Source organism: Nelumbo nucifera, chromosome 6, assembly GCF_055504915.1.
Source record: "Nelumbo nucifera cultivar China Antique chromosome 6, China Antique-T2T, whole genome shotgun sequence".
Lineage (NCBI taxonomy): Eukaryota > Viridiplantae > Streptophyta > Magnoliopsida > Proteales > Nelumbonaceae > Nelumbo > Nelumbo nucifera.
The window spans coordinates 17545488-17571349 of record NC_142654.1 but is presented as its reverse complement, the minus strand read 5'-3'; the positions used below and the strand labels follow the sequence as shown (position 1 = coordinate 17571349).

The following is a 25862-nucleotide window of genomic DNA, read 5'->3' as shown; positions in this document are numbered from 1 at the left end:
CATACCCTACCCATACTTGCACGGGTTATAGAATCCCAAAACCTGTCCCTGCCCCAAAATCCTCCCCATCAGAGTGGGTAGGGGCAAGTATCCACCAGTGTAGGGTAGAAATTGCAATCCCTATTTCTACCGATTGTTTAGGCTTTCTACTACATAATAAAAAAATGTGAAGGCTTCGTTTGGATAATTTTTTCATTTTGAGCTTTAGGGCATGAGAAACACAAATGAGCCAAAAAAGGGTTTTGAACATTTGATAGGAATAGGTTTTAGAAGCAAAATAATCTAAAGCCACAACACTTTTAAGCCCGAACCCACAAGGTCTAAATTTATTTTATGCTTTTAGGCTTTAAATGTTCAAATCCTGAAACGGTACTTATTCCAACAAAAAGAAATCAGTTTCTCTTTCTTCAAAATGAAATAAAAACTGACCATATGCCCAGTAAGCCTGCTTTCTGCAATTACCACATCAAGAACCAAAGGAAATGACTGAAACATTTTTGGTTGAAAAACTGAAGAGAAACTATATATTAAGTGATCTGTATAAGATGTGGTGTATTAGAATCTTTTAGGCCCTATTAACCACATTCCATAAGTGTTTTGCACTGTGGTATGAATGTACTGATAACAAAATTTTAGATCATATATTTCAATAATTTCTTACATTACATATATAGTAATTGGAAAAATCTATAATATTGGAATACAAGAACTTTGACAAATCAAAACCCCTGTGAATTTTGATAAATATCACTTGATTGGTTATTATTTTAATACCAGTTAATTGGTCATAGACTCTTTTGTATCATACTTGAACCCATATTATCCAATTTACCATGGTATGGATTCATCCATAAGATTTTTGTGTGGAAGTGAAATTGTGATATTTTGTGTTTCAAAACATCCATAGAAGGTTTCAAAACACACCACAACCCTAAAATAACGCCTAATGAGTGTGGCAAGTTTTGGACCCAAGCAATTCACATAATATCCACGGTATAGAAAGGAGGGGAGAGAGAGAGAGAGAGAGGATAATTATGGCTGATTTATGATGAAAACAAAATTACTAAATTATTCATTCAAGATTTTATTAATTAAATATTCATTCTAAAGCACAAATCACCCTTAAAGTATTGATGAACTGATAATGCTAAAAGAAAATTGAAAGAAACATTAAGATTTCAAAAAAACTTAAGTCAAAAGGGTAAAGTTGTCTCTAGAATAACTAAGAAGTTTTATAAGTTTAATAGAATATTCTATGAAATTAACTAATAGAATGCTAAGGGCCAGGCGAAAGTGTTGGAATTCGAGGGCCGGGATGATCAAATAAAAAATTCCAGTTAATCGAACTAACCGATATGATACTTATAATACCAGAAAATTACATTTAATTACCAAAAGTTGTCGTAAATTAGTTTTAGTCAAGAAAATAATCAAAAATAAAGTACCAATATTTTTCAAAATATTAGAAGATTACGTCTAAATAATTATAGTAGATTTAATAATTAACAGTATTTTAATAAATATAGTATTTATTAGTTAACAATATTAATTAATCATAATTTTAATAAATACAGTATTTTAAATAATTGATTAATTATAAGATATGCATGACTCCCAATGAGGGTTAGGGGGTTTAAGTCACTTGTCTTTTTTTTTTTCCTTTTTTTGGTTGGCTGGAATGCGATTCTCATTCTCAAGGGGAGAGTCAGAAGCCATTCTCAAAAGGGGAAATGCCATTTCACTAGAAATGGGAATCGGAATCCCATTCCACCCAACCAAACAATTAGGTCATTTTGATTCCGATTTCAAACCCCCATATTCCTTTGAATCAAATGGATCCTAAGTTTATTTGAATTCAAAATCCCATCATCTCTTCGATTATGGTTAAATTAATGAACACCAAATCCAACTTAAATGAATCAGGTTCATTCATTCTTGATGAGGGACAATTTGGCCCGTCGAATAATGTGATGACACGCGGAGCGATGAAGTGATGTGGTGACACCTTAGCAACCTCGGCAATCCCAGTCACCTCACGCACCTCGGGTCACCTAGCTGGACCGAGGCTCAAGTAGCCTAACTACGGGCACTGACCTGTCAAGGTGCCACATAACCTCCATCTAGAAGCAAGCCACATGTCTCCAATCTCCTCGGGATCATGACACTATGTTGACGGAATTATCTTCTCCCCGCCTGAATTGGACGGAGTTGGATAAGCCTTATCGGCTTATGCGGAGTTCATCTTTGGGTGAGAAACCAACTCCAGATCAGGCGGATAGTGGATCTCGAACATACGTCGTGAGGCCCACTATGTAAAGGCCTTCCCTCCAACCTCACAAGGTATGTGCGACTAAGCTCTCTAAGCTCTCTACTAACTCCCAACTCTCTCTAAATCTCCACATCGCTAACTTAAGCATCGGAGTGCCCACATCGGGTAAAGCACCTTGGACACTCTGATAGTCTTGTTTTGCAGTTTGGCCAAGTGACCTCACTAGCCCGACGTCCAAACTGTCCTCTAGCAAGGAGCAACCAGATCGTGCATCATCCATTCTCATCTATTTGTTTATGTGTTCACTAAAATTTGGAATGTAAGTAGATAGAAGGAAAATGAAAATTATCAAATTAAAGCCATCATAAATATATTGCTAGCCATGAGGGAGATAGCTAGAGCTTAATAAGGAGTAGAGTTCATTTATAGAAGATTTCAAAACTATGACCATATTTACCAAAAGAAAAAAAATCAGATCTGATATTAATACATGTTCCCAATAGCTATTGTAGTTGTACATTAGGAACATATCTCGCATGAAGGACAAGGGAGATGTTCCCCATGTACAGCTGGATTCTAGATGTATGATTGCAATGGCTATTAGGACCGTGTTGTTGGGGCTAGAATTAGAGTCGGGAAAAAACTACTACCATCATTCATATATTGGAATTGGGATCTCCTCCCAACAGAAACCATTCCAACATGATTTGGATTCTGGATGAAATCAGATCTGCTTCTCACAAAGTGTGCCTCACACCGACTTCAAAGCATGTTTCAGCCGTGCATCTGGAACATCTTCCCATGAATTAATAATTTACAAGTATGAGATATTTCAGGTGCATAGATAATACGTGTTGTGAGGTGCGCTGTGTGTGAGGAGCAGATCCAAACTCATCCTAGATATCTCACCTAAAGTTTAAAATATCGCACGTATCAGCCCGTATCGGCTGATATATGCCGTTTCCATAAGAAAATGATACACAGAACATGTAAAATTCATGGGTTCCGTTTCTTTTCGTACGTATCGGCCGATATGGGCCTGTATCGGGTCGTTTCGGATCTGTATCGACTGATACAATCCTGAAACATGCTGATACAAACCAAATCATTTCGATTCCCCTTGTTCAATTAATCTATATTTAATACCAAACCTCTCTTATTAATGGCTTTTATTACTTATCTATTTAAGTCTAACTTCTTCATTAATTAGTTAATTACTCCTATATTTAAGGCAAATTTAAATTTAAATTTGAATTTTAGCGCCTAATTACATATCTCTCATTAATTCTATTAATAAATGACTCTCTCTCTCTCTCTCTCACGTTAACAATAGCAAGACTCGAACCCTGGTCACTAGATTTTAATGCACATAATTTCGCTACTAAACCAGTCTGATTTGTTTGTTGTAATTACCTGCATTTTTTGTTTTAAGTCAATTGTTTTTCTTTTGTTAGTGGTGCTTATTAATAAATGCTGAAATTAATTATTAAAATTTATATATTAATAAATATTAAGATAATTATATTGGTTATTTGAAAATTGATGTATATACATTCATATTTTAGTTTTTTCACATTTTAGTTATTCCATCATTTTTAATAATATATTTTTTATGATTTATTTGAATTTCTTAAAATATTTATGCGTATCTTGATTTTTCATCTGTATCCATGCATATCCAAAACGTATCCCGATACGTCTCTTAAAATTGTCTTTCCGATACACCTTGCATTTCCGATACTTTGAACCTTGATCTCACCATAATAACGTGGCCCACCATGTATGAGATGTGCGGACACATATCATGTTGCAATGAGTTGGAATGTTTTTTTGTTGGGAGGTTATCTGGATGTTCTAGCTTAGGAAAGGCAAGGACAAGAACCATATTCTTCATCCCCAATTCCGACTTTGAAACAAATCTCGGTCCCCAACCCTGATCCTTGTCAAAGATAAAAATGACCCTCCATCTCTAATCCTTGGGGATTTGATTGCTTGAAAATTTTAAACTAACAGTTTTTTAGAAGATATATTTACTTAAAGTGTTGGGACGTTTTCTTGTACTGGGCGGAGATCCGGAGTATGGGAGCATGTATTGTGTAGGATGCAGTGGATGCTTGGGCTTAGAAGGCTCATCACCCTGAATTTGCATGGGAGCTCAACACATCATGCCCCACACTAGCACAATCCAACCATGTATTGGGAACATTTTCTATAACAAGTATAGGAGATATTCCCAAAGCAAGTTGAGATGTACATGTAGGGCACACTCTAGGGGGTGCCAATCTGAGCTCTACAATTTTGTGCTAGACATTTCATGGGTTGGGCTAGTCCAACCCGTTCTAAGTCGGGCTTGAACATGAATTTAGGTCCACAAGTTTGGCTCAACATTTTTTTTCATATCAGGCTCAAGCTTTCTCTAAAAAGCCCAACCCGAGCTCAAGCCCAACTTGATAATATATTATATAGCAAAAAATGTATTTTTTATAATAAAAATACACATATAATATGTTCTTTTCATTGTTCCTCTTCTCGTTTTAAAAGCCATAGTGAGATCTTTTATTTTTTGGGATCGGGCTTAGGCCTAGCCCTTGGGCAACGTGAGCCCAACCTAACCTTATCCCAACTTGAGCCCAGGAGAACTATATACATATGCCCATGCACATATAGACACATTATTTGCATGCACACACACACACACACATATTTAGGTTAAATTTTAGTGTGTGCTTATTGACTAACCCAAGCCTAGTGGTCGTCGGCCCAGGCCTGAGCCCAACCCGAGTGCATCAAATTTTAGTATGTGTTGGGCTCGGCTTGGACAGATCTGACTTGGCCTCAAGCTAGGGCCTTAAGTCCAATTCTAAGGGTTGGGCCTGGGTTGAACTTAATAATTGTTATTTTAATTACTTTGATATTTTACTTAAAAAATTATGGTAAATTCACTAATTTAATAGTATTTTACTATTAAATCATTATAACTTTAATTACTAATATTTTACTTAAATAATTCATTAAATATGATAATTTACTATTAAATTATTGTTTCGAATAGTTTGGTAACTAATTAAGTAACATAAATTATGATAATTTTCACTAATAATTATCATAATTATTAATTATATTTATACTTAACAATTTAAGTAATTGTCAATAATAATTAAATTATAATTACTATTATTTTAACTATTGTGAAACAATTTATAGTAATTAAAATAACAAAAAAATATAATTTAAACAATTCATTAAATATGGCAATTTTCTGTTAATATTGTATTATGGTAATTTGCTATTAATAATTCATTTGCATCCATAGCAAGTTGGATGGGTTAGGCCTAATTTAAGCTTAACCTCGACGCAACCCTAAGAATTTGGTCTAAGGTTAGAGCTTAAGCCTAATCTATCCAATCTAGGCCTAATCGCATTGGAATTTGATGCACTTGGGTTAGGCTCAGGCTAGGGGGCCAGGCTCGTGTTGTTAAATCAGCCCATACTATAATTTGGCATAAATGTATGTGTTTATGTGTGCATATACATATGTATACATGCAATATGTTTATATAGTTGGTTTGGGCTCAAGCTACCTAAAGGCTATGTTAGTCCAAACTCGAGTTAGGTTCACATAAATAGACCCCTAAGGAGTGATGGCCACTATTTAGGTGGAAAATAGTTTTCTTTATGAGTTAGTTTAACTTTTTATTCTATTTTTGTCATTAAGAAAAATAACTTTATTTATTACACTTTTTTATATGATAAATACATGTTTTTTATTCAAATATTTTCTTTACGAGTTAGTTTAACTTTCTTTTTCTATGCTTTTATCTTTTTTAAAATTTTTATTTTACTCATTTGACCTAAAAGGTTGAACCATTAATCCACCACTTGAGTAGGAAAAAGGTTTTGTTTTTAGGTGGTTTTTGAATTTTGTATTTCATGTCGATCACTAATAAATAATTCTTCTTATTTATCGTACTTATTTTTAATATGATAAATATATAATATTAGGAATGTGCTAAATATATCATTTTTTTTGTTTTTTATAATTTTATAATTTTATTTGTTTTAATTTTTATTTATTATTTAACTATGACACCATGGGTTGATCCATTTAATCCGATGATTTAACTACTTGCCATCTAAATTGAGTGATGGTTTCGTTTCATGTAAATTTTAAATACATAGATTTTGTATTGTTAAAATTACTGGATATTAATTTAATTATTATAATTTATTAGTGAGAAATCAAAATACCCCAAACAAAGGTTATGATCATAGAGAATAAGGGTTAACACCTTATAGGACTTGAAAAAATCCCTTATGAAGTCCAATTGCATTAGATTGCAACTACTTTTTAATAGCCCTTTTATTTCAATTAATATAGGCAATTTAAAAAAGGATGCCATTTTCAGTGAAATTTATCAAAGAAAACGTTATAATGATACATAATTTATCAGATTCAGATTTGGTTCCTTTAATTATTATTTCATGTCATATATTTATAATTATTTTTTTTTTGTTTGTAAATTTTGTTCCCTTTGAATGGGAGGAAAATTTACACTTACAATGGTGTATGTGAAGGTGAAGGTACGTTTCCTTTTGATTGGGTGAATTTTAAAGGGAGGATGAGGTGGCATCTATCCACATAAATGACTTTTATGGTTAAACAACTACAATTACAATATTAAATGTCTTAGCTATGGCGTTTGGTCAAAGTACACATTTGTCCCCAAGAAATTTAATGATTAAGGGGTAATTTATGTCTAATTAAAATTACAATATTAAATGCCTTAATTATAGTGTTTTGTCCTTCACGTCCCCCCCCCCCCCCCCCCAAGGTTTTCTGCATATCAATAAAATTTCGGTGGCCACCCCTCCACTCGGAGTAAATTTTGGGGCTAAAAAAAAATTTATAGTGTTTTGTCAAAATTCCCAAGAAATCTAGTGATTAAGGGGTAACTTATGTGTAGACCTGTTCAAGGGTCAGGTAGCCTGGCCCGGCCCGGCCCTCAGAAGGGCTTGAGCATGTGGTTTAGCCCGCGGGCTTGAGCTCGGGTCTAAAAGCCCGAGCCTGACTATTTTACGGGCCGGGCTCGGGATTTGTTAAAAAAGTCCGGCCCGAGCCTGGCCCGACCCGACTTTTCCTAAACTGCCTAACCCTAACCCTAAATACTTAAAAAACTTCTTTTCATTCTCCTTTCTCACTCTCACTCTCAAAAATGGCTCTCATTTCTCCCTCTCAACTCTCAGAACTGACGAACCCAGCTGCACCTGTGAACTTGGTCACTGACGGCCGACGCCACCAGAAGTAGTCATCTCTCTCTTCGGCGGTGATCTCTCTCTCTCTCTCCAGCCAGCACCGTTTTCATCTTCTTTCTTCTCATTCTCAGTTCTCTCTCTTCTTAGAACTATATCTTTTATCTTCTCAATTCTCTCTCCAGCTGGCGCCACCAGAACCCAGGCGCACCGTTTTCATTCTGCGAACTCAGGCACCGGCAGCTGGCGCCACCAGATCTAGATCGTCTCTCTCTCTCGAGCGGTGAGTTCTCTTTCTCTCTCTCTCTCTGGCCGACACTTTTGTCATCTTCTATCTTCTCACTTTCTCAGTTTCTATTCTCACTCTCAGACTCCCAGGAATCAGCGAACTCAGCAGGCACCATTCTCTCAATCCTCAGAGGGCACCGGCGCTCAGACTCCCAGGTCGGGCTTCGGGCTTTTTATGAGGGCCGGGCTCGGGCCCAAGTTTTAGGCCCGTTGGTCGGGCCGGGCTCAGGCTCGGGCCTGAAAAATTTATGTTAATAAAGAGCAAAAGCCTGGCCCAAGCCCGGCCCGGCCCATGAACAGGTCTACTTATGTGCAATAAAATTTCTAGAAAATTACAATATTAAATGTCTTAATTATGATGTTTTGTCAAAATACACATTTATCCCTAAGAAATTCAATAATTAAGGGATAATTTATGTCCAATAAAAATTTCAGAAAACCAAACACTATTTACAATTTTCTAACCAAACTTCGAGCTTTATATGAGCATCAGGCTCAAACTCAAGAGTCGGGCCGGGCTTGGGTTCGGGCCTGAATTAATATAAAGATAAATCCCGACCCAAACCCAGCTTTTTGCAGAGATACGTATTGAATAATGAATAATTAAAGGGATTCCTATGATTGATTTCATAGGAAAACTGACCCACCATGGAGGATGAAAACGTGCGTTTGAACATGTTAGTTGGATCTTGACGTTTAGAAATTCCACGTGCTTCTGTGTTTCTGAGACTAATCAAATCAAGCGGAGGATTGGCTGTTCGTGGACGTTTCTGTGCCGTTGTTGTCTATTTTTACGAATTTCATTTTGGTTTTGGGAAATTTAGAGTTCCCTCCATCGATTTTAATTTATTTACAGACACTTCGACTCATGAGTTATTACGTCCTTGGTTTTGGGAAATTTAGGTTTTCGGATTTTATTTTACAGGCACAGACACTTCGACTCATGAGTTATTACCTCCTTGATTTCATTCCCCTGTTATGGGTTGACTGAACAATAAAAACCAACCCCTTTGATTTTTGGGGGTTCGTGCTACCCAATTCCCGTTCTACTTCTACCAGAAGAAAAATATTGAGTGACGAGAGAACTTTGAACCAGCACTCCACCTACTCGTCAGTCTAAAATGCGTGTGGAGCTTGTTACGAGGTAGGAACAATACTCTCTCCTTCCGCTCTCTCCTCACTCTGTCAGTCTTCAAGTAGAACACCAGAATCCATCCAACCAATTAACTAAAAAGAGAGACAGGAGATTTCTTCATCGACCCATAAAACCCCAAGTGCCTCTCATTCTCTACCGTGGCACATTATCGCCGGACTCGAATTTCCTGCAATGACGCCCACCGGAGTTTTCGCAGGGGTGTTCCTCCTGTTGGCTCTCTACTGTGGAATCGACCCTTTTAAGCACAGTGCCATCTCCAGCTTCCCTGATTTTGTAGCTCACAAGATTGATTTGCCACCATGGTCAGAGATTCCGGTCGAGAGGGACACTCAAAATCTGTTGCAGAAAGCCGAGATTAAGTTTCTGAATCAGGTTCAAGGTCCAGAAAGCGTCGCCTTCGACCCGCTCGGTCGGGGACCTTACACTGGAGTTGCCGACGGTCGGATTCTTTTCTGGAACGGCAACTCCTGGACTAGTTTCGCTTATACTTCCCCAAATAGGTATGAGTTAATTAGATTTTTGTCATTTTCATCTTCTTGGTCTGTACATCGTGCAATTTTAGTTTTCTAATCTGTTTGGACTGATTTCGCTTATAATCGTCCGAGACGATTATTCTGTTTGGGTTGAACGGTTGGAAATTGGAATTGAAGTCAAATTTTGTACGTAGGGGTGAGAAAAAAAATCGAAAAATCGAACCGACCAAATCGAATCGAAAAATCAGTTAACCGAATTAATCGATTGGTGTTTTTAAAAAACGAAGGTATCAGTTTGGTTTCGGTTAACCAATATAAAAAACCGGTGGTTAACCAAACTGACCGGTATACATATATTTCTATATATTTATAATATATGATATATTATTTATTAATTAAAATATAATATTGTATATATATATATATATTTTTTTTTATAATATATACTATAAAAATTAAAAAACCGATGAACCGAACCAACGGTTAATCAAACCGGTCAACCGGTTAACCGAATGATTTCGATTCGGTTTCGGTTACCGGTTACCGGTTTTCCAAAAACCGATAGTACCAGTTTGATCCAAGAAAAAACCCTACGGTTAACTGAACCGTGAGCACCCCTACTTGTACGGGTGCAAATCGGGCCGGGTTAGGTCGGGCTGAGGTCCTCTAACCCAACTTGAGTTGTTTAACCCAAGCCTAACCCTGACCCAATTACCCAACCCTAAAACATCTGATTGGGTTAGGATAGGTTTGGGTTCGGATTAGTCTCAGGTTGGTCGAACATCTCTACTTCATTTTGCCAAATGTATATTTCCTATTTCCTAGAGTTAAGGATTCATGATGATTCAATATTAGTATTAACATTATTATATGCAAAAGAACATGGTTATCATGTTTTTAGAAAAGAAAAATTGCCTTTAAATTTAAAATTTTTGACATACAATATACATGCATAATTGCATATAGATACATGCATGAATAGTGAAAAAACACAAATACAATTACTTATATGCATAAATACATGTTTACATAATATTTATACATGTAAATATAAGGTTAAGTTGGGTTCAGCTTGGTCAAAGCTTCAACCATAATCCAACCCAAAATTAAGTCAGGTTCATACTTTTCAACCCTAATCCAAACATCAACCCAACCCTATTTTTTTGGGCTGAGTTAGGCTAACCCAAACATAAACTTTTCTCTAAAAGACTTCAATGAATGAATAATTTGATCCATTCGAGCCTATAACTCAGAGTTGGGGAGTGGAGTTTACAAGGTTGATGATGGGCTGGTCTATATATTCTATTAGGAAGTTTTTTTGGTTCATGAGTGCAAGTTAGGTGCAAGGAAATTCAACTCTCCTTAGGAAATGTTTTTGGAGATTCTCACTTGAGTAGGATAATTTGTGGGCTGGGCTGTCAATGGCTAGGATGCTAGGGTGGCTACCAGAGCAACTATGGCCTCTCCTTGGAAAGCTATCTCATTGCTGTATCCTACATTCCTTGTACACATTTGTTATGATGTCTCTTATGTTAGTAAAGTCAAAATTTTGGGAAGACCTTTGACGTCCAGAAAATCCTCTGAAAGAACTTTACCCAATTATCTATTCCATCTCCTTATTCAAGATTGAGCCTATTTCCTACTTGGCCTCCTCTTACATGGGATTTTCATAGGGTTTGGGCCTAAGGAGGGGTTTTAAGTGACATTAAAGAAGCTCAAGATAGGTCTTTTGGAGGAAGTGTCTCATAATCCCTCCAGAGCTTGACTGTCTTTGCTTCTTGCTTCTTTTCTTGTTCTTCTCTATTGAGTTCTTTGGTTTTCCTATCCAGTATCCACCCCTTGCAGGATTTCCTAGTCCTAGTGAGAGATCCATCCGGTACAGTCCTATCCTACAAAAAATCAGCTTTGAGTCTAAGAGTGACCACTAAAAAGGTGCTATTGATTGATTAAGAAAGACGCATTAGTGGATCACATGCATTAGGATATGACTTTTCTGTTTTTGGGATGTTAGTTTCCAGTTAGATCTTCTAGCAGTTTTGCTAATCACTCATAGCATATATGATAACAATCCAGTAATTTTATACTACATACCTATATGTATTCTTGCATACATCATGGAAGGGAGAGAGTATCTGAACTCTTGATATATGCCTCTAAGTCTTCTCTTGCACATCTTGGAGGGTTGGTAACTGAACCATACTTCATTGTATACGAATTTTATCCAGTTGGAAGTGGATGGGAGTCAACTTTAATAGTTTCTGAGTTGACTTGGTAATTCGCAATGTATGGTTTAAAGAAAGGGCCAAATTGATTACAGTAATCATTGCCATTATTGATTATTCTAATGAAGTAACTTATTTCTCTCAACTTGAGCTCTGGTTTGATTCGGGTTCAAATACATCAATCTTCCCATTTCATTGTCACTAGAAATTTTGTATGGAAATGCAAATTGCACCTGAGGCCCTCAAGCTGAGGGCATGCCTTCGAGGGCATCCTGTGTCATAACCAACAAAATGTTTTCAAAAAGAAACTCCCATGTGGTCATTTAATCATGGAATAAGGTCTATTAACTCATTTCATCCTGGAATGCTGAGCATAATTGTTTATCTTTGCAAAACTTCTTATGTATTTTTATTCCTCCAATTTTCACTTGATGTCTTTTGCCATCTTTGAACTGGATTCAGGTCAGAACTGTGTAGTCCAAAGCCATCACCTCTTAGTTACGTGAAGAATGAACACATCTGTGGTCGGCCATTGGGGCTTAGGTTTGACAAGAAAACAGGGGACTTGTACATTGCTGATGCATATTTTGGGTTGATGAAGGTGGGAGCAGAAGGTGGTTTGGCAACACCACTTGTGACTCAGGCAGAAGGGGTTCCATTGAGGTTTACTAATGATTTGGACATTGATGATGAAGGAAATGTGTATTTTACAGATAGCAGCATCAAATACCAGAGGAGGTAGGCAGTTCCTAGCATAAATTCAATTATCAAGGCCATAATATGCACTCTGGATCTTGTTATGCTTGTTGCGAATGATTTTTTTTTTCATCATAATTGTTGTTCTCTTGTTTTCTTCCCATCTTTTCCTGTATGTACCTAAACCGTAACTGGATTCTATCTTAGAGCATGGTTTTAGAAGGTTTCAGGGGCAAGGCAATAAGTGTATGCCTCAAACTCAGTTGGCAAGAGCCTCTCCATTATGAGATAGTAGGCATGGTCAGGAAAATGGACCATTATATTGAATAGGTGGCTAGAGTCTCTATGAGAGAACTTTTTAGACTGAAACATGGTTCACAAGACTTGGCAAAAATCGCTGAAATCTCCTCATTTTGCTAGGCGGTGACACAATTTTTTAAGGGACTTTTGTACTATTATCCTCTGATATATTGCTGATGTGTCAGTGGTAGTTCAAATTTCATTGATAAACTTACATTTAATGTTTAACATTTCAGAATATCATAAAAAACTTTCTGATATTTCATTAAAATCATTATAATTTTTTAAAAATCTCTTCCTACAAGAATAAATGGGAATTTAGTGATTGGATGATGTGCTTGCTATTTTGAAATGAGTCACTTATCTAAATCACTATAATTCATAAGAAAAAGAAAAAAAAAAGGCAGACAATTACAAAAGAGGATTCTCAATCTAATCAAAAGGTATAATAACAAGAAAGATAAAAGATTAAAAGGGAGACGAAGAGAAAGATACCTTTTTAAGTATTTTAATCTTCACTTATTTGATTTATACAATTGTTTACTATGATAAAGTTATACTTCTAATGATTCTTTGAAAGTTAAATAATTATTCCATGTTTTTAGAAAGTTTCCCTGGTTTTTTAGATTTTCCATGTATCTTGGTGAAATTAACAAAGCATCCCTAAAATTTCTCCATCTCTACATGATGGAATGGCTACCAATATTGAAATTGTGAACCACGGATTGAAAAACCAATAAAATCTTGTAGAATGCAGAAATGGTTAGAAGTTCTAAATTTAGTCTCTTCTTTGCTACAGATATATTTCTAATCTAGGAATAACGAAAGAAAGTAGAAAGCTTTCTTCAGTAGCCAATTAATCTCTTGTATGCAGGTCAAATGGCTTGCTCTCTGTCAAGCTTTTCTCTGGTCTTGTGGAAGATATCTCAGTTGCTACTTAATGATAATATCTGCCTTTTGTTGTGAGTCTTTATGTTGTATAATTCCTGACCAGGTGTTATGACGTGAGTCTTGTTTGATCTCTGGGTGGAGATAACAGAAAAACTAAATTCTTTGTCTTGCTTCACAAGACTAAATAATCACCGCATTGAGCTAAAACTGAACTTAAAAGGTGTCTTCCAACTGCCCTATATAACAATTCAAGTCAAGTACTAAATTAGATCATAGTTTTAAAGTTCATCAAGTCAAATGAAAACTCTGATATGGTGTATATGGAATGCTTTAAGCTGATGGCATACAACTAATTTTGAGTTTTTATCAATGTTCGCCTGTTGTTGAGCTGGACAGTCAGACTGATTGACTCATCAGACAATGATGGGTTTGTTTTAGCTCAAATCTGCTAAGTTCCATAAACCTGTTAACTTGGTCAAACCAGTGAACCATTCACTGGTCATGGTTTGAACAGATCATTATCATCTAAGCCTTGTCCCAACTATATGGGATCAGCTACATGAACCCTGGTTCACATTCTGTTCTGTTCAGTGCCACATGGTTTGAACCCAGGTTTAAAATGTTGGTGTCAGTGGAAGTGTCGGTCCTCCAAATATAGGAAACATGTTGGAAATGTCAGAAATATTGTATGGAAGTATTGTAAAAATTATGTATATGGAGGAAACATTGTAAAATATGCAAAAATATAAAAATGATGTTTTATGAAATGATCAAAGAAGCATAGGCACACCTTTTTAAGTTATTATCTTGTTCCAAATCATTATACAAGGTTAAGAAACTAAAGTTATAAACAAGGAATACGTTCTGAAGTTGTCCTATAAACCTTAATATTCAAAACTTCATTATAGAATGAGCCAAGCAAATTTAAACTCATAGAAAATATAAATAGTTCTAATGGATCAACCAAATAATTTATTACACAAACAAAAACTAATATTTAACTTCATGTTTGAAATGAATATCAAATTGGCTCAAAGCGCTAATCATGTAAGTTAGGTGGGCAATAACATTTTGACTCCACATATCTATAATATTGTCACCAACTTATGTTATAATACTATCTCTTGTATTTTTGCATAGTGCTGGTAGTGTTCACTGGGGAATATGTCAATCCCAGTAAAATTTCATGTTGCTCCCCATGGGAATGGAAATGTCATGGAAATATTAGGAAGCTTAGGGACATTTTAAACCATGGTTTGAACAGATCAAGTTCTTTAGGCTGTGTTTGGTTTGAAAGAAAAGGTAGGGAAAGGTAGGTAAACCTGTACAAACCATTAAATTATGAGAGGTTAAAAACTTTCAACAGATAACATCACTTCAGGACAGGTCCTACAAATACCGATTTATATAGCTGATGCAGATTGTGAGTACTGTGGATTTTAACACCTACATATTCTCTACTTTTTTAGGTATCTTAAATTTCTTGTATTGAATGAGATCAGTAATTAGCTGCTAGGCATTGCTTTGCCTACTTTTACAACAACTGTCCAGCTCTGACCATGTGAAAGTTGATTTTTGAAATGAAATGCCTGGATATTTGCATATCTGAGCTTATTTTCTATTCAATTGTTTATAAGGAAATTTTTAACACAGTTTTCTCTTTCAGGAACTTTATGCATCTGGTTTTCTCGGGGGAGGATGATGGGAGGCTTTTGAAATACAATCAAGTAACAGGAGAAACCACTGTTCTTCTACGGAATCTGCAGTTCCCGAATGGGGTGTCCATGAGCAAGGACGGGTCCTTCTTTGTCTTTTCCGAATGTAGTGTTGGCACGTGAGTATTCTCTTCATAAAATATGCTTTTTCTACAGTCAGGGGCAATTCAGTTGGGCACTCTATATTTCTTTCCCTGTTTCATAAATATGACTTTACTGCTTATTATGATAAAGATTTTAGGTTGTGTTTGGTATTATTGCCATTTCTTCTTGACACACTTGGGGCTGATCAATACAAATTTGTGAAACGTCTTGTCACATCACATACGGGATTCACTTCAACTAAGAATGCATGTGTCATTGCCGTTTATTGGTAAAACATCACATTTGAGGCTTCTACTCTAAACAGAAATGATTAGTCCCCACATGCAATTTTTAGTAGAAATAACTCTCTTGTGTGATACGACAACAAATTTTTCTCACCAATTTGTATTGATCAGCTCCAAACATGTCAAGAAGAAATGGTGGCAATGGTACCAAACACAATCTTAGGCACTTGTGAGTAGGGATGGCTGGCTATTCTCCTTAATTTATCTTAGAACATCTCATTTCTGATGATTTAGGTTAACGAGATACTGGTTGAAAGGTGAGAAAGCACGATCTTCAGAGATATTTGCTACCTTACATGGAGCTCCAGACAATGTAAGAACCAATGAGAATGGTGAATTCTGGGTGGCAATCCACTGTCGTCGCTCTATGTACGCCTATATTACTGGCCTCTACCCCTGGCTGAGGAAATTTATGCTGAAGCTCCCAATTTCTGTCAAATCTCACTATCTACTGCAGATTGGTGGCAAGCAGCATGCAGTGGTTGTCAAATACAGTGCTGAGGGGAAAATACTGCAGATATTGGAGGACAGTGAGGGGAAGGTGGTCAAAGCAGTTAGTGAAGTTGAGGAGAAGGATGGTAAACTGTGGATTGGGAGTGTCTTGATGCCGTTTATGGCAGTCTACCAGTTGAACTGAACAACAGACCGATCCACTTGTCTGATGTTATAGAGATACTGAGGTGGTCTTATTTCTCATATGTACTTCTAGCATGTTGCCTGCACTTGCATTTGTTTTTTGTTTACTTTTGTGGAGGAACGTACAGAACATATAACCCATTCTGCTTCCTAGTTTTGTGTAATTCCTTCTTTTGCCGTGTTTGGCATGCGAAGAGAATTTGTTCGAATGGTTTTTATGATTTGAAGAATCACTTTTAATACTTGATATATGATAGTTATTCAAATGATTTTTTTTTCAGCCAAGGTTTAGAGTATTGGACGCAAAGAGTTTCAGAAATGCAATTTAAGGATAAGATAAGATATAGTATTTAGGGAGTAGGCCGATGCCCAACTAGATCTGTCAATGGGTCGGGTCTATCAGTTAGAACTGAACCAACCAAACCGAATAATAATTAGGTTGGGACTGGTTCTTGCTGTTTCTAGCCGATATGGTTAATGATAAATAAAAATCTCCAGTTTTTTTTTAACTCGTGTTGTATTTTATATTTAAAAGGGTAAATTTCATATGACAGTTATTGTTAAACTCGTATATTCTATCAACATATGAACGGTTTACTATTTTACTGTCAGTTTAAGGTTATATTATCAAAATGAAAATTTTAAGTTACCATTTGGTATTTATAGATGGAAGGTCTTACCTAATTGTCCCAAATAATAATTAGTTTGATTGTGCGTCATTCTTATAGTCCCAATCAAATATTACTGGTACTGGTACACCTTAGACAGTTCTACCCCAAACCCATAAGGCCATAATCCCCCGACCAAGTCTCTGCTACAACCAACTAGGTGTCTTACCAGGGCATTCCATGAAATAAAAATATGATAAAATGATTAGGGTTGAGTCATTTGACTGGATTTCTTCCTTGGGTCCACAAGATGCATGTACCCTACAATAAATTTTAAACATGTCGGCTTATGACTCTTAACAGGCAAACTGATGAGATTCTTCTCGGTGAGTCTCCTGGTTGAACCGGATACTAAAAGCTTAAAACAAATAAAACCTACTCCCCTTTTACATTCAAACGAACAAATTCCTCTTCCCCTCTCTCATCTGGAATCCTCTTTCTTTCTAATACACTTGAGAAGAATCCTTCTGCCACATACAAAATTTTGCCAAGTGCAAAGATATTTTGGTGGATGTACATAATTTCCCCAAATCAAGAACCTTATCCATTTCTGTCATTTACAAATTATAAAAGACTGAATTGTGTAATACAATCAACACCCATCTTAAATATATGTTGCATGATGGGTAACAAATAAACCTTAAGTATTGTGTGGTTATATTTTGTAGACAGGTACAATTCCAAGTAGATAAAAACATTTCCTCATGACTACGGCTGTTGCCTCACATAGCAGCAATCTACTCGTCTCCTCTGCCGATCCAACAACCTGCCCAAGTTGAATACCCAAGTGGATTCAACAAGTTGTCAATTGATATAAGCATTTAATAAATCTACAGAGCTCTATTCTTTGTTTTCATTGTTTGTGCGCATGTGTTGTAATGTGTATGTAGAGAGAATGTTAGCATCAATTTTCCCAAGGCTTAGTTTTGGAAGGAGTAGAAATACAAATATGTAGAGTGCAAAACCTTGTATTTTGTATTATTTTATATGTATTTGTACTGTACATATTTGTATTTTGTACTCCTTTCAAACTAAGCCTAAGCCACATCATATGGTGTTGAAGTATGTGCAGCTCCAACTCGTTTTAGTTTTTAAGTATGTGAAGATGGAAGCAATAAGTGAACCTGTAACTGAGAGGGACTGATGAAACTTTTAAAAAGACATACCAGACCTGACAGTTGGAATAAAATTTAGTGAAGTTCTCCGATAAGTTGTAGAGATATTCACACAACACATTCGGCAAGAGATTGTTACAAGCCTCCTCCACAGTCTGACAAAGAGGGAATAAACATAAAGCATCCATCAGTAACAGAAGCCACAATCTAGCATGTGATGTTAAGGGCTGGACATAAAAGAACAAGACACTAGGTACAATAAGAACTTCCTACGCAATCCCTACCTCAGCAAACTGGAGTAGATGAAGCCCCAAAACACGTTCATCTGCATGACCCAGCACAATTTCTCCCGTCTGTTTCAAAGAAGAGTATGAGAAACATCTAGTTACAACAGAAAACACTCAAAATCATATGGTTATAGTTTCATTAGCAACTCAAATAAATCAATTATTGGTTTAGGGATCGGGCAAGTTGATGCATGGGAAAAGAATTTACCTCCTTCAACTCTTCGATATCTTTACCAGATTTCCTGATGATTGAACAAATACGAGCATGTGCATAGAGGAGGTAAACAGCTGTATTTCCCTGTTCATCAAGAGTGTTACATAGGTGAGAGTTGAGACAGGTAAACAAGAGAGAAAGGGAGGGAGGGTGGATGGGAGAGGGACGTTGATGATGATGATAAATGTGCTTAACCATGGATTATGCTCCCTATAGCTAGTATGAGCCCCTGAGGTGCACCACATATATTTTATCTGGTTGTGCAGATGGACTCACTTCTGAGAAATGCATGCTTACTTGCATATACAGATGGTAGACATCAAGATGCTACTGGGCTGCACAATAATTCATCCAATACATACATCCAAAATAAGCTCAGGATTTATTACCAAAACTTCACTTGGAATAGTCTCTCAGAGATGCTGTGCAGCAACAAAATTAGCCCAAGCATTGATATACAAGTGTGTAACCTAACATGAGATTAATGCTGAAAATAATTTCTAATTCCAGAAAAATGGTTAAGGAAAATTTTTTAACCCAAAAGGAACAAGACAGAAGTAGTCCATGTTAAATATGCCACCTGGCCTCGTTATAAACTTGAGGCTTGTACATATTTCAAACCAAACCAGTCAGTGTCAACCATGTGACTCATGGCCATTCCTTTCATTGTATCTCAGGTCATATCTTTCCTTGAGGAGAGGGTCTCACTCCCCACCATCCATTATTATCATCAAGTAGGGCCCCGCCCCACCACAATAAAGCATGGTCAGGCACACAGACTTTTTAATCTAATAAACGATAAAATGCTTCAAAAGGAAAAAAGCATATGAAAAAGAAAAAGGCAATACAAGAAGTATACAAGACAAATAGCCCACATAAACAAAACAAAAGAAAACCCACACGTTACCCACTGATCAACAGCCAGTAACCAATAAAAAAAAAAGCATCAAGAGGGCATATGAATCACAAGAGAAGAAAAACATCCAGAAAGAAACCCCCAGCAGCTCAGATAAATCATCCAAATTCCAGACTGAAAACATATAATAAGAACCAGAATCACTGCAGCCAACACTAAAGAGTAAAGAGGTATTTGCCAATGTCTATGGTCGTCTTCTAGAGCAAAAAAAACAACTGTGTTTTAGAAAACTAAATCATACACATCGGTAAATTAATACTCTCAACCCCCCTACATTCATGCCAGTCTTCATCCTCAGATCCATCATTTCCACTCTAGGATAGTTTTAAAATCCATTTGTCCCATATTGGTAGTATGGGATGCTAATGTGAGGTATCCCACATCAGTAGTATGGGATACTGTTGTAGGGTATATATGTGCTTGGGTTCCCTCCCTCTAACAGCTAGCTTTTAGGGGTGAGTTCTCCTAAGGCACATATCAGATAGACATTGTCTCCTTGAAAATCTCATCAGGAAAAGTTCCACAATTTTTCTTTTCTTCCATGTCATCTCTTGAAGCATGATCCTTGAATGAGAACATTTCATTTTAGTTTAGTCACCTAATTCCTGACCTAATCCCAACCACTAAAAATATGAAACTAACCGAACTCCTAGCCAAGGCTTAAAATGCTGGAGTTGGTTGAAATGTTGGTCATCCAAATATAGGAAACATGTCGGAAATATCATATGGAAATTTTGTAAAAATTATAAACATGGTGAAAACAATGTAAAATATGCAAAAATATAGAATGATATTTTATGAAATGATAAAATAAGCATAGGCACACCTATTTCAATTAATATCTTGTTCTAAATCATTAAACAAAGCTAAGAAACTAAGGTTATAGACAAAAAAAGCGTTCTGTAGTTGTCCTGTAAACCCTAAGATTCAAAACTACATGATAGAAAGAGTTTAAGAAATATTTAAACTTGTAGAAAATGAAAATGGTTCTAATAGATCATCAAATAGTCTATTATACAAACAAAAGCTAATATTTAACTTCATGTTTGAAATGGATATTGAGCTGCTTCAAAGTGATAATCGTGTAAGTTAGACAGGCAATAACATTGCTGCTCTACATATCTACAATATTGCAACCAACTTATATTATAATACTATCTCTTGTACTCTGCATAGTGTTTGGTAGCGTTCATTGGGGATTATGTCAATTCCAGTAAAATTTTGTGCCATTACCCATGGAAATGGAAATATATCGTGGAAACCATCTCTTGTACTCCACATAGTGCTGGTAGTATTCATTGAGGAAACATGTTGATTTCAGTAAATTTTCATGTCACTACCCATAGAAATGGAAATATGTCATAGAAATATTAGAAAATTTAGGATAGTTTAAACCATGCTCCTAGCAATGCGCTCAGCTTAAAAAGGTTGATAATATATCAACCTACCACACCTCTATTTCTTGAAAGGCCATTACCTCTATGCTATTCCAAGTTATCTGGGTCTTGGGATCTAGAAAGGCCCCCACTAAGCTTACTTGTTTCATCCAATGGAAAGATCTTCATCATCCCTCACTTCCTAATTGTCACACATTATTAGCTACTCTATTAATTACCATTAATATTCTCAAAACCATAATCATTTTGTAAATCATAGAGAAAATTGAACCAAGTTGAATCATGAATCTTATCCAATGTTGCTCCCAGCTATCCGGGGTCTTGGGAGGGATAGACTGGATACAGACCTAAGGCATTTTTTGCCCAAGTGGTCGCTCTCGGACTTGAACCTGCATTTTCATGCTTGTCAGCCCAAGATTTTACCATTACACCAAGTAATGGCCCCTCCGATACCTACCAATTAATTAAAAATCGATATACTAAAAATCTAAATATATATAGAAAAATGATTTTACTCTATTTTAAATTCATATATACCATATATGTACCTAAAACAAAAGAGTTTACCATTTATATGCTAGAATCATGTTTGACTTGAAAGGCAAACAATCCACATACAATGGCTTTTTAAATTACATGTGATGGAAAATAAACTCAATATGATTTCTAAAAGGTCTTAAACAACCTGAATAAATCATTTTCTAGTAAGATATTCAGAACAAATATCCTTTGACAAAACTTCAAAGAAACCAAAAAAAAATAACATAGTAAAGAACTAATGCTTAATAGGATTGATTTGATCCACATGAAATCATAATAAATGGTAAGATTCATGAACCAAATCATAACATTCAAACAAAAATAATAAGATTTGCAAAAAAATGATTCAGATGTAAGATTTAAATCAAAACTCTTGGGATTCATGTAGTAAATTGTAAAGCTCACTTTTCAAGAAAATGTTACAAGGAAAAGGACAAGATAAATAGATGGACTCAAACAATTGCCAGTTAAAAAATAAACTCGTAGATAAGTCTGCTTATTGAGAAAACTTTTTTTTATCTAATATCTATGAAGAACGAAAATACTAAAAAGGATCAAGTAATAAAAATAGAAAGAGATAAGGTTTGTATCATCCAAAAGCATTTGAATGCCTAGCACCATCAGAATCTTTTTTTTTTTTTTGTTGTTGAATAAGGATAGTTTCATTACTTCAAAAGAAAAAGAAGATCTCATACAGCACCATCAGAATCTTCAAGTACATCCTCATGCAAAGTGTACACAGGAAACCTGTGGAAGCAACCATACCTTATCGTTAAGCATTTGATCAAAATTAAACGTATAATTTGTTATCCGATTGTTCTTCAGGTCAGCGTATCTGTTAAAAAGCAAATTAAACAGAGGCTAGAAAAAGAAAAAGAAGGCCCAGAGTGACCAATAAATCAGAATTAAATTAGCACAAAAGCATGCTTTTAATGAAGTAGTTAGAATATATGCACAAGATAACCCAGTTATTGAGCCAAAAGGAAAAGACAAAAATATAAAATGCTGTCATAGGACATTTCATGACACCAAAATTGTATACTAAAATACCATAAATCTCACATTTCTTGTCAAACTTTACTTCATAATACAGCATAACAACATTTTTCCAATTTGTTCTTATTATTCTGGGCTTGTTCCTTTCCCTAACAACAGAGAAACCTCACAAAAAATAGAGGAAAGAGTTGAAAGGTTGAGAAAGAATCATGAAGACTAATTCACAGCAACAGAAAGTAGTAAGAACTTACAACTCTGCCAGGAGATTGCTAGTTTTTTTTATAAGTTTGTCAGCTTATTTTGCCACTTTTTGGAACACATGGGAGGAATGAGACCACTATCAAGTCATTGCTTGGAAGAGCAGAGGATATTAAATCATATTGATCACTCAATGAACAGAATAGGACCGTTGAGTTACAAGTGTATACCAAGCATTCAAAGAATAATAAAGAGGTGGGGCCAACACTGATCCTCCACAACAATTGAAAATTCCAGTCCAAGATATAGAAAATCCTTAGCAATGTCTCATCGCTAACCCAGGTACTCTCCTTATGCTATTACTTTGGTACTAGATCATGATTTCTAAACTTAAGTGGAAGGTAACCATTTCTTTAAGAAAAGTATATCGTATTAATCAAAGTATATGATCCTCTGTAGTCTGTACAATGAGTTTCTGTACAAGTGTAAGCCATGCAAGGACCCAAAAAAAGTCCACCTTCAAAACAGTAGAAATATCATCTTTAAATACATTATGAACAGCCAACTTGAGCGGAAGGCAATCATGACAAAGGAAACAATAGACTTTTGAAGAATAACATGTAAGAATTGGTAGAAATACTGAAAGGATAGAGTAAATGGACTGAGAGAGAGAGAAACTGGTAGCAAAAGAGACTCAGACGTATGGAATTAACTATACAGAAACCTTCAAACACATATTTATTGAAGAAAAGTTGTAAGAATTCCTGGCCATCGTATTAATTATACATTAAAAATGCCTTCTTACATGAAGATTTGCAAGAAGTATATATCACCCCCCTCCCTAGGTTTATTTCTCCAAAGAATAAACTCTTATTTAATAATTATATGTAAAATATTTAAAATTTTTCATCTCAAATTTCCAAGTAAACATCTCGTTCAGACTTCAAATCAATCCAAAAATCTGTTAGTTCAATGGCAAAAAGCTTGGGTGGTTTAATTATCAAAAAAAAAAAGGTTTTGGGTGGTTTTAGCTAATTTGAGGCCCACAACTACATGAAGAGCTTTTTCAATTCTACTCTCAAGGTTATATATGTATTCATGCTTTATATTATGGTTTGCGTTGTGTCTATTAAGCTAATTGTGGTCTAGTTGAACCATCCTTGTGGGAACAATTAGTGACTACATATTCCCTTCATTGCCATTCTTATGAAATTCATTATTTCCAATTAAAAAAACAATGAAAATCATATCGAATATAATTTAACAGCCATCTAACATTTGTTTGACCCTACTTCAACTTTTATGCAAACTTTTAGTAAGCATCTATTTATTATGGGTAGGGGCCATTGCTTGGTGCATGGTTCATAATTTCAATATAGATGGACATTTCATAATGTAGAGATGGAATATTTTGCCAAACACGTCGCTAATCTCACTTAGATATTTAAAAATTTAAAGAAATCAATGATAATTCCTAAAAGCTAGAATTAGTTGATAAAACTTCATGGAATTGTTAAGTATAATTGCACATTTAAAGCTCAAAAAACATAGCAAAAGTCTAGTCTTAATTTGATTGATGGTGACCCAAGACAGAAAATTGGGAAAAGAAAAAATTCAAATGGTTCACCAAGGACATTGAGATAAAGTACGGTTGGGTTAAGAGATCTGCTAACTCATTTGCTGATGGGTTAGCCAAGCAAGAGGTGATTAGGGAATCTACGCTCTGGGCTTATATTTGTAATTCTGTCCTTTGTTTTTTCTTTTGGGGGCTCCAACCTCTTCTAGGGGAGCAAAGACAGTTTATCTCCCCTTTTTGTACTTAATTTTCTTAATGACTAATGAAAGTCACTTGTTATTAATCATAAAAAAAAAAAGTTACTTGTTATTGATCAAAAAAGAAGGAAGAATCCCTAACACCCATAAAATGTATAGAATTTGAATGGGAATATGGAAAAATTAAGAGTAAGGAAATAGAGGGTTAAAAAATTGAAAGTAAAAGGGGGAAACACAGAAGCTTTCACACAGTAAAATTGAAACTGTAAGAATTATCAGCCCTACTTGCATTTGATGGAAAATAATCGGGATTAAAAGGAGAAAAAAGCTGCTGGCTCTGAAAATATCAGAAGGCTAAAGTTGTGGGGAAAAGAAGATGTAAGATATTATAATGAAAGAAGTTTATATTTTACTTCACAGTGTGGACTTGAAACTTTATGCAATTGTTTGTGGAGGATATAGAATTTTGTAGAATCCACTGAAAAAAAAAATGCAGCATTTTAGGATGGATGTATCCACTTTGTCTTAAGGAAAGATAGCAAAATTTTATTTGGCATCCACATCCACACTTGCACTGAGTGATCTTCCCTAAGTTATTCCAATTAGTGAATACCCACTAAAAATTGGCTCCTATAGGGCACTATGTGCCACTTCCAAGACTAAACCAACCCAATGAAATCCACTAAACCAAAACAGCCATATGAAATGATATATGGTGGAGGTGGACAACTTTAATGCAATGTTTTTAAATCTGACCCGGAAATGGAACCACTTCTCCATCTAGGTGGCGGGTCAGTAGTTCAATTGTATGATTCAAATGGGTCAATCCATGACATCATAAATTGAATACAAATATTATAAATAGATAAAATACAGAAATTTATGGAAAGTTACAAAAAAAGTAGAAGAAATTGGGCAACCTCTAATATTATATATTCATTATATAAACAAAAAAAAAGATTGATAAATGAGAAATATTGACTAAAAACAATAACAAAAAAGAGAATAAACCTCTGATCCATGACCTGTTGACTGGGTCAAACAGTTCAGCAGTTCAACCAGCTGGGTCACCATGTTATTGACCATCAATGGTTTTTTGCAACTCAGTGGTTCAATGTGACAGAGAAACTGGTCTGGTCCAACTGGCCAATATGGCCACAGTTTGAAAATATTGCTTTAACAATAATCACTCGCCCCCTTCCCCAAAAGAAAAATGTCCAGATTCTGAAAAAGAAAAACAAAGTATAAACAATAGGGGATATTACTTGTACATTTCCTGGGGTTTTAGTCAAATACTAATACCTCCCCTAGGGTTTACCTATTAACTTATTACCCCTTATAATTTGGGGGTGAGTTATACACACCTCCACTAACCTGCTGTCAGTTTTAGTGAAGGAAATTGTTCAAATGACATTTAAAGCTTTTCAAAAGTCCATTTTAACTTATATATCACTTGTATATTATATGGACATA

General features: G+C 35.5%; 1 protein-coding gene and 1 pseudogene across 2 annotated transcripts in view; one reads left to right on the top strand and one right to left on the bottom strand.

Annotated features, from left to right (window-relative positions):
• Nucleotides 1–8447: 8447 nt before the first annotated feature.
• On the top strand, nt 8448–16565 carry LOC104590839 (protein STRICTOSIDINE SYNTHASE-LIKE 3-like). The gene is made up of 4 exons (XM_010249595.3): nt 8448–9463; nt 12121–12396; nt 15212–15379; nt 15884–16565. Exons 1-4 carry the CDS (start codon nt 9135–9137, stop codon nt 16284–16286), a joined length of 1176 nt encoding a protein of 391 aa, XP_010247897.1. The 5' UTR covers nt 8448–9134; the 3' UTR covers nt 16287–16565.
• Nucleotides 16566–17455: 890 nt separating this feature from the next.
• Nucleotides 17456–25862, bottom strand: part of LOC104590829 (arginine--tRNA ligase, chloroplastic/mitochondrial-like) — a 35700-nt pseudogene continuing 27293 nt past the window's right edge. Inside the window, exons 13-17 of the transcript XR_016077521.1 lie at nt 22188–22257; nt 18564–18653; nt 18353–18421; nt 18125–18223; nt 17456–17719 (exon numbers count right to left, since the gene is read on the bottom strand). The product of XR_016077521.1 is annotated as an arginine--tRNA ligase, chloroplastic/mitochondrial-like (transcript). The remainder of the gene's footprint in view (nt 17720–18124; nt 18224–18352; nt 18422–18563; nt 18654–22187; nt 22258–25862) is intronic.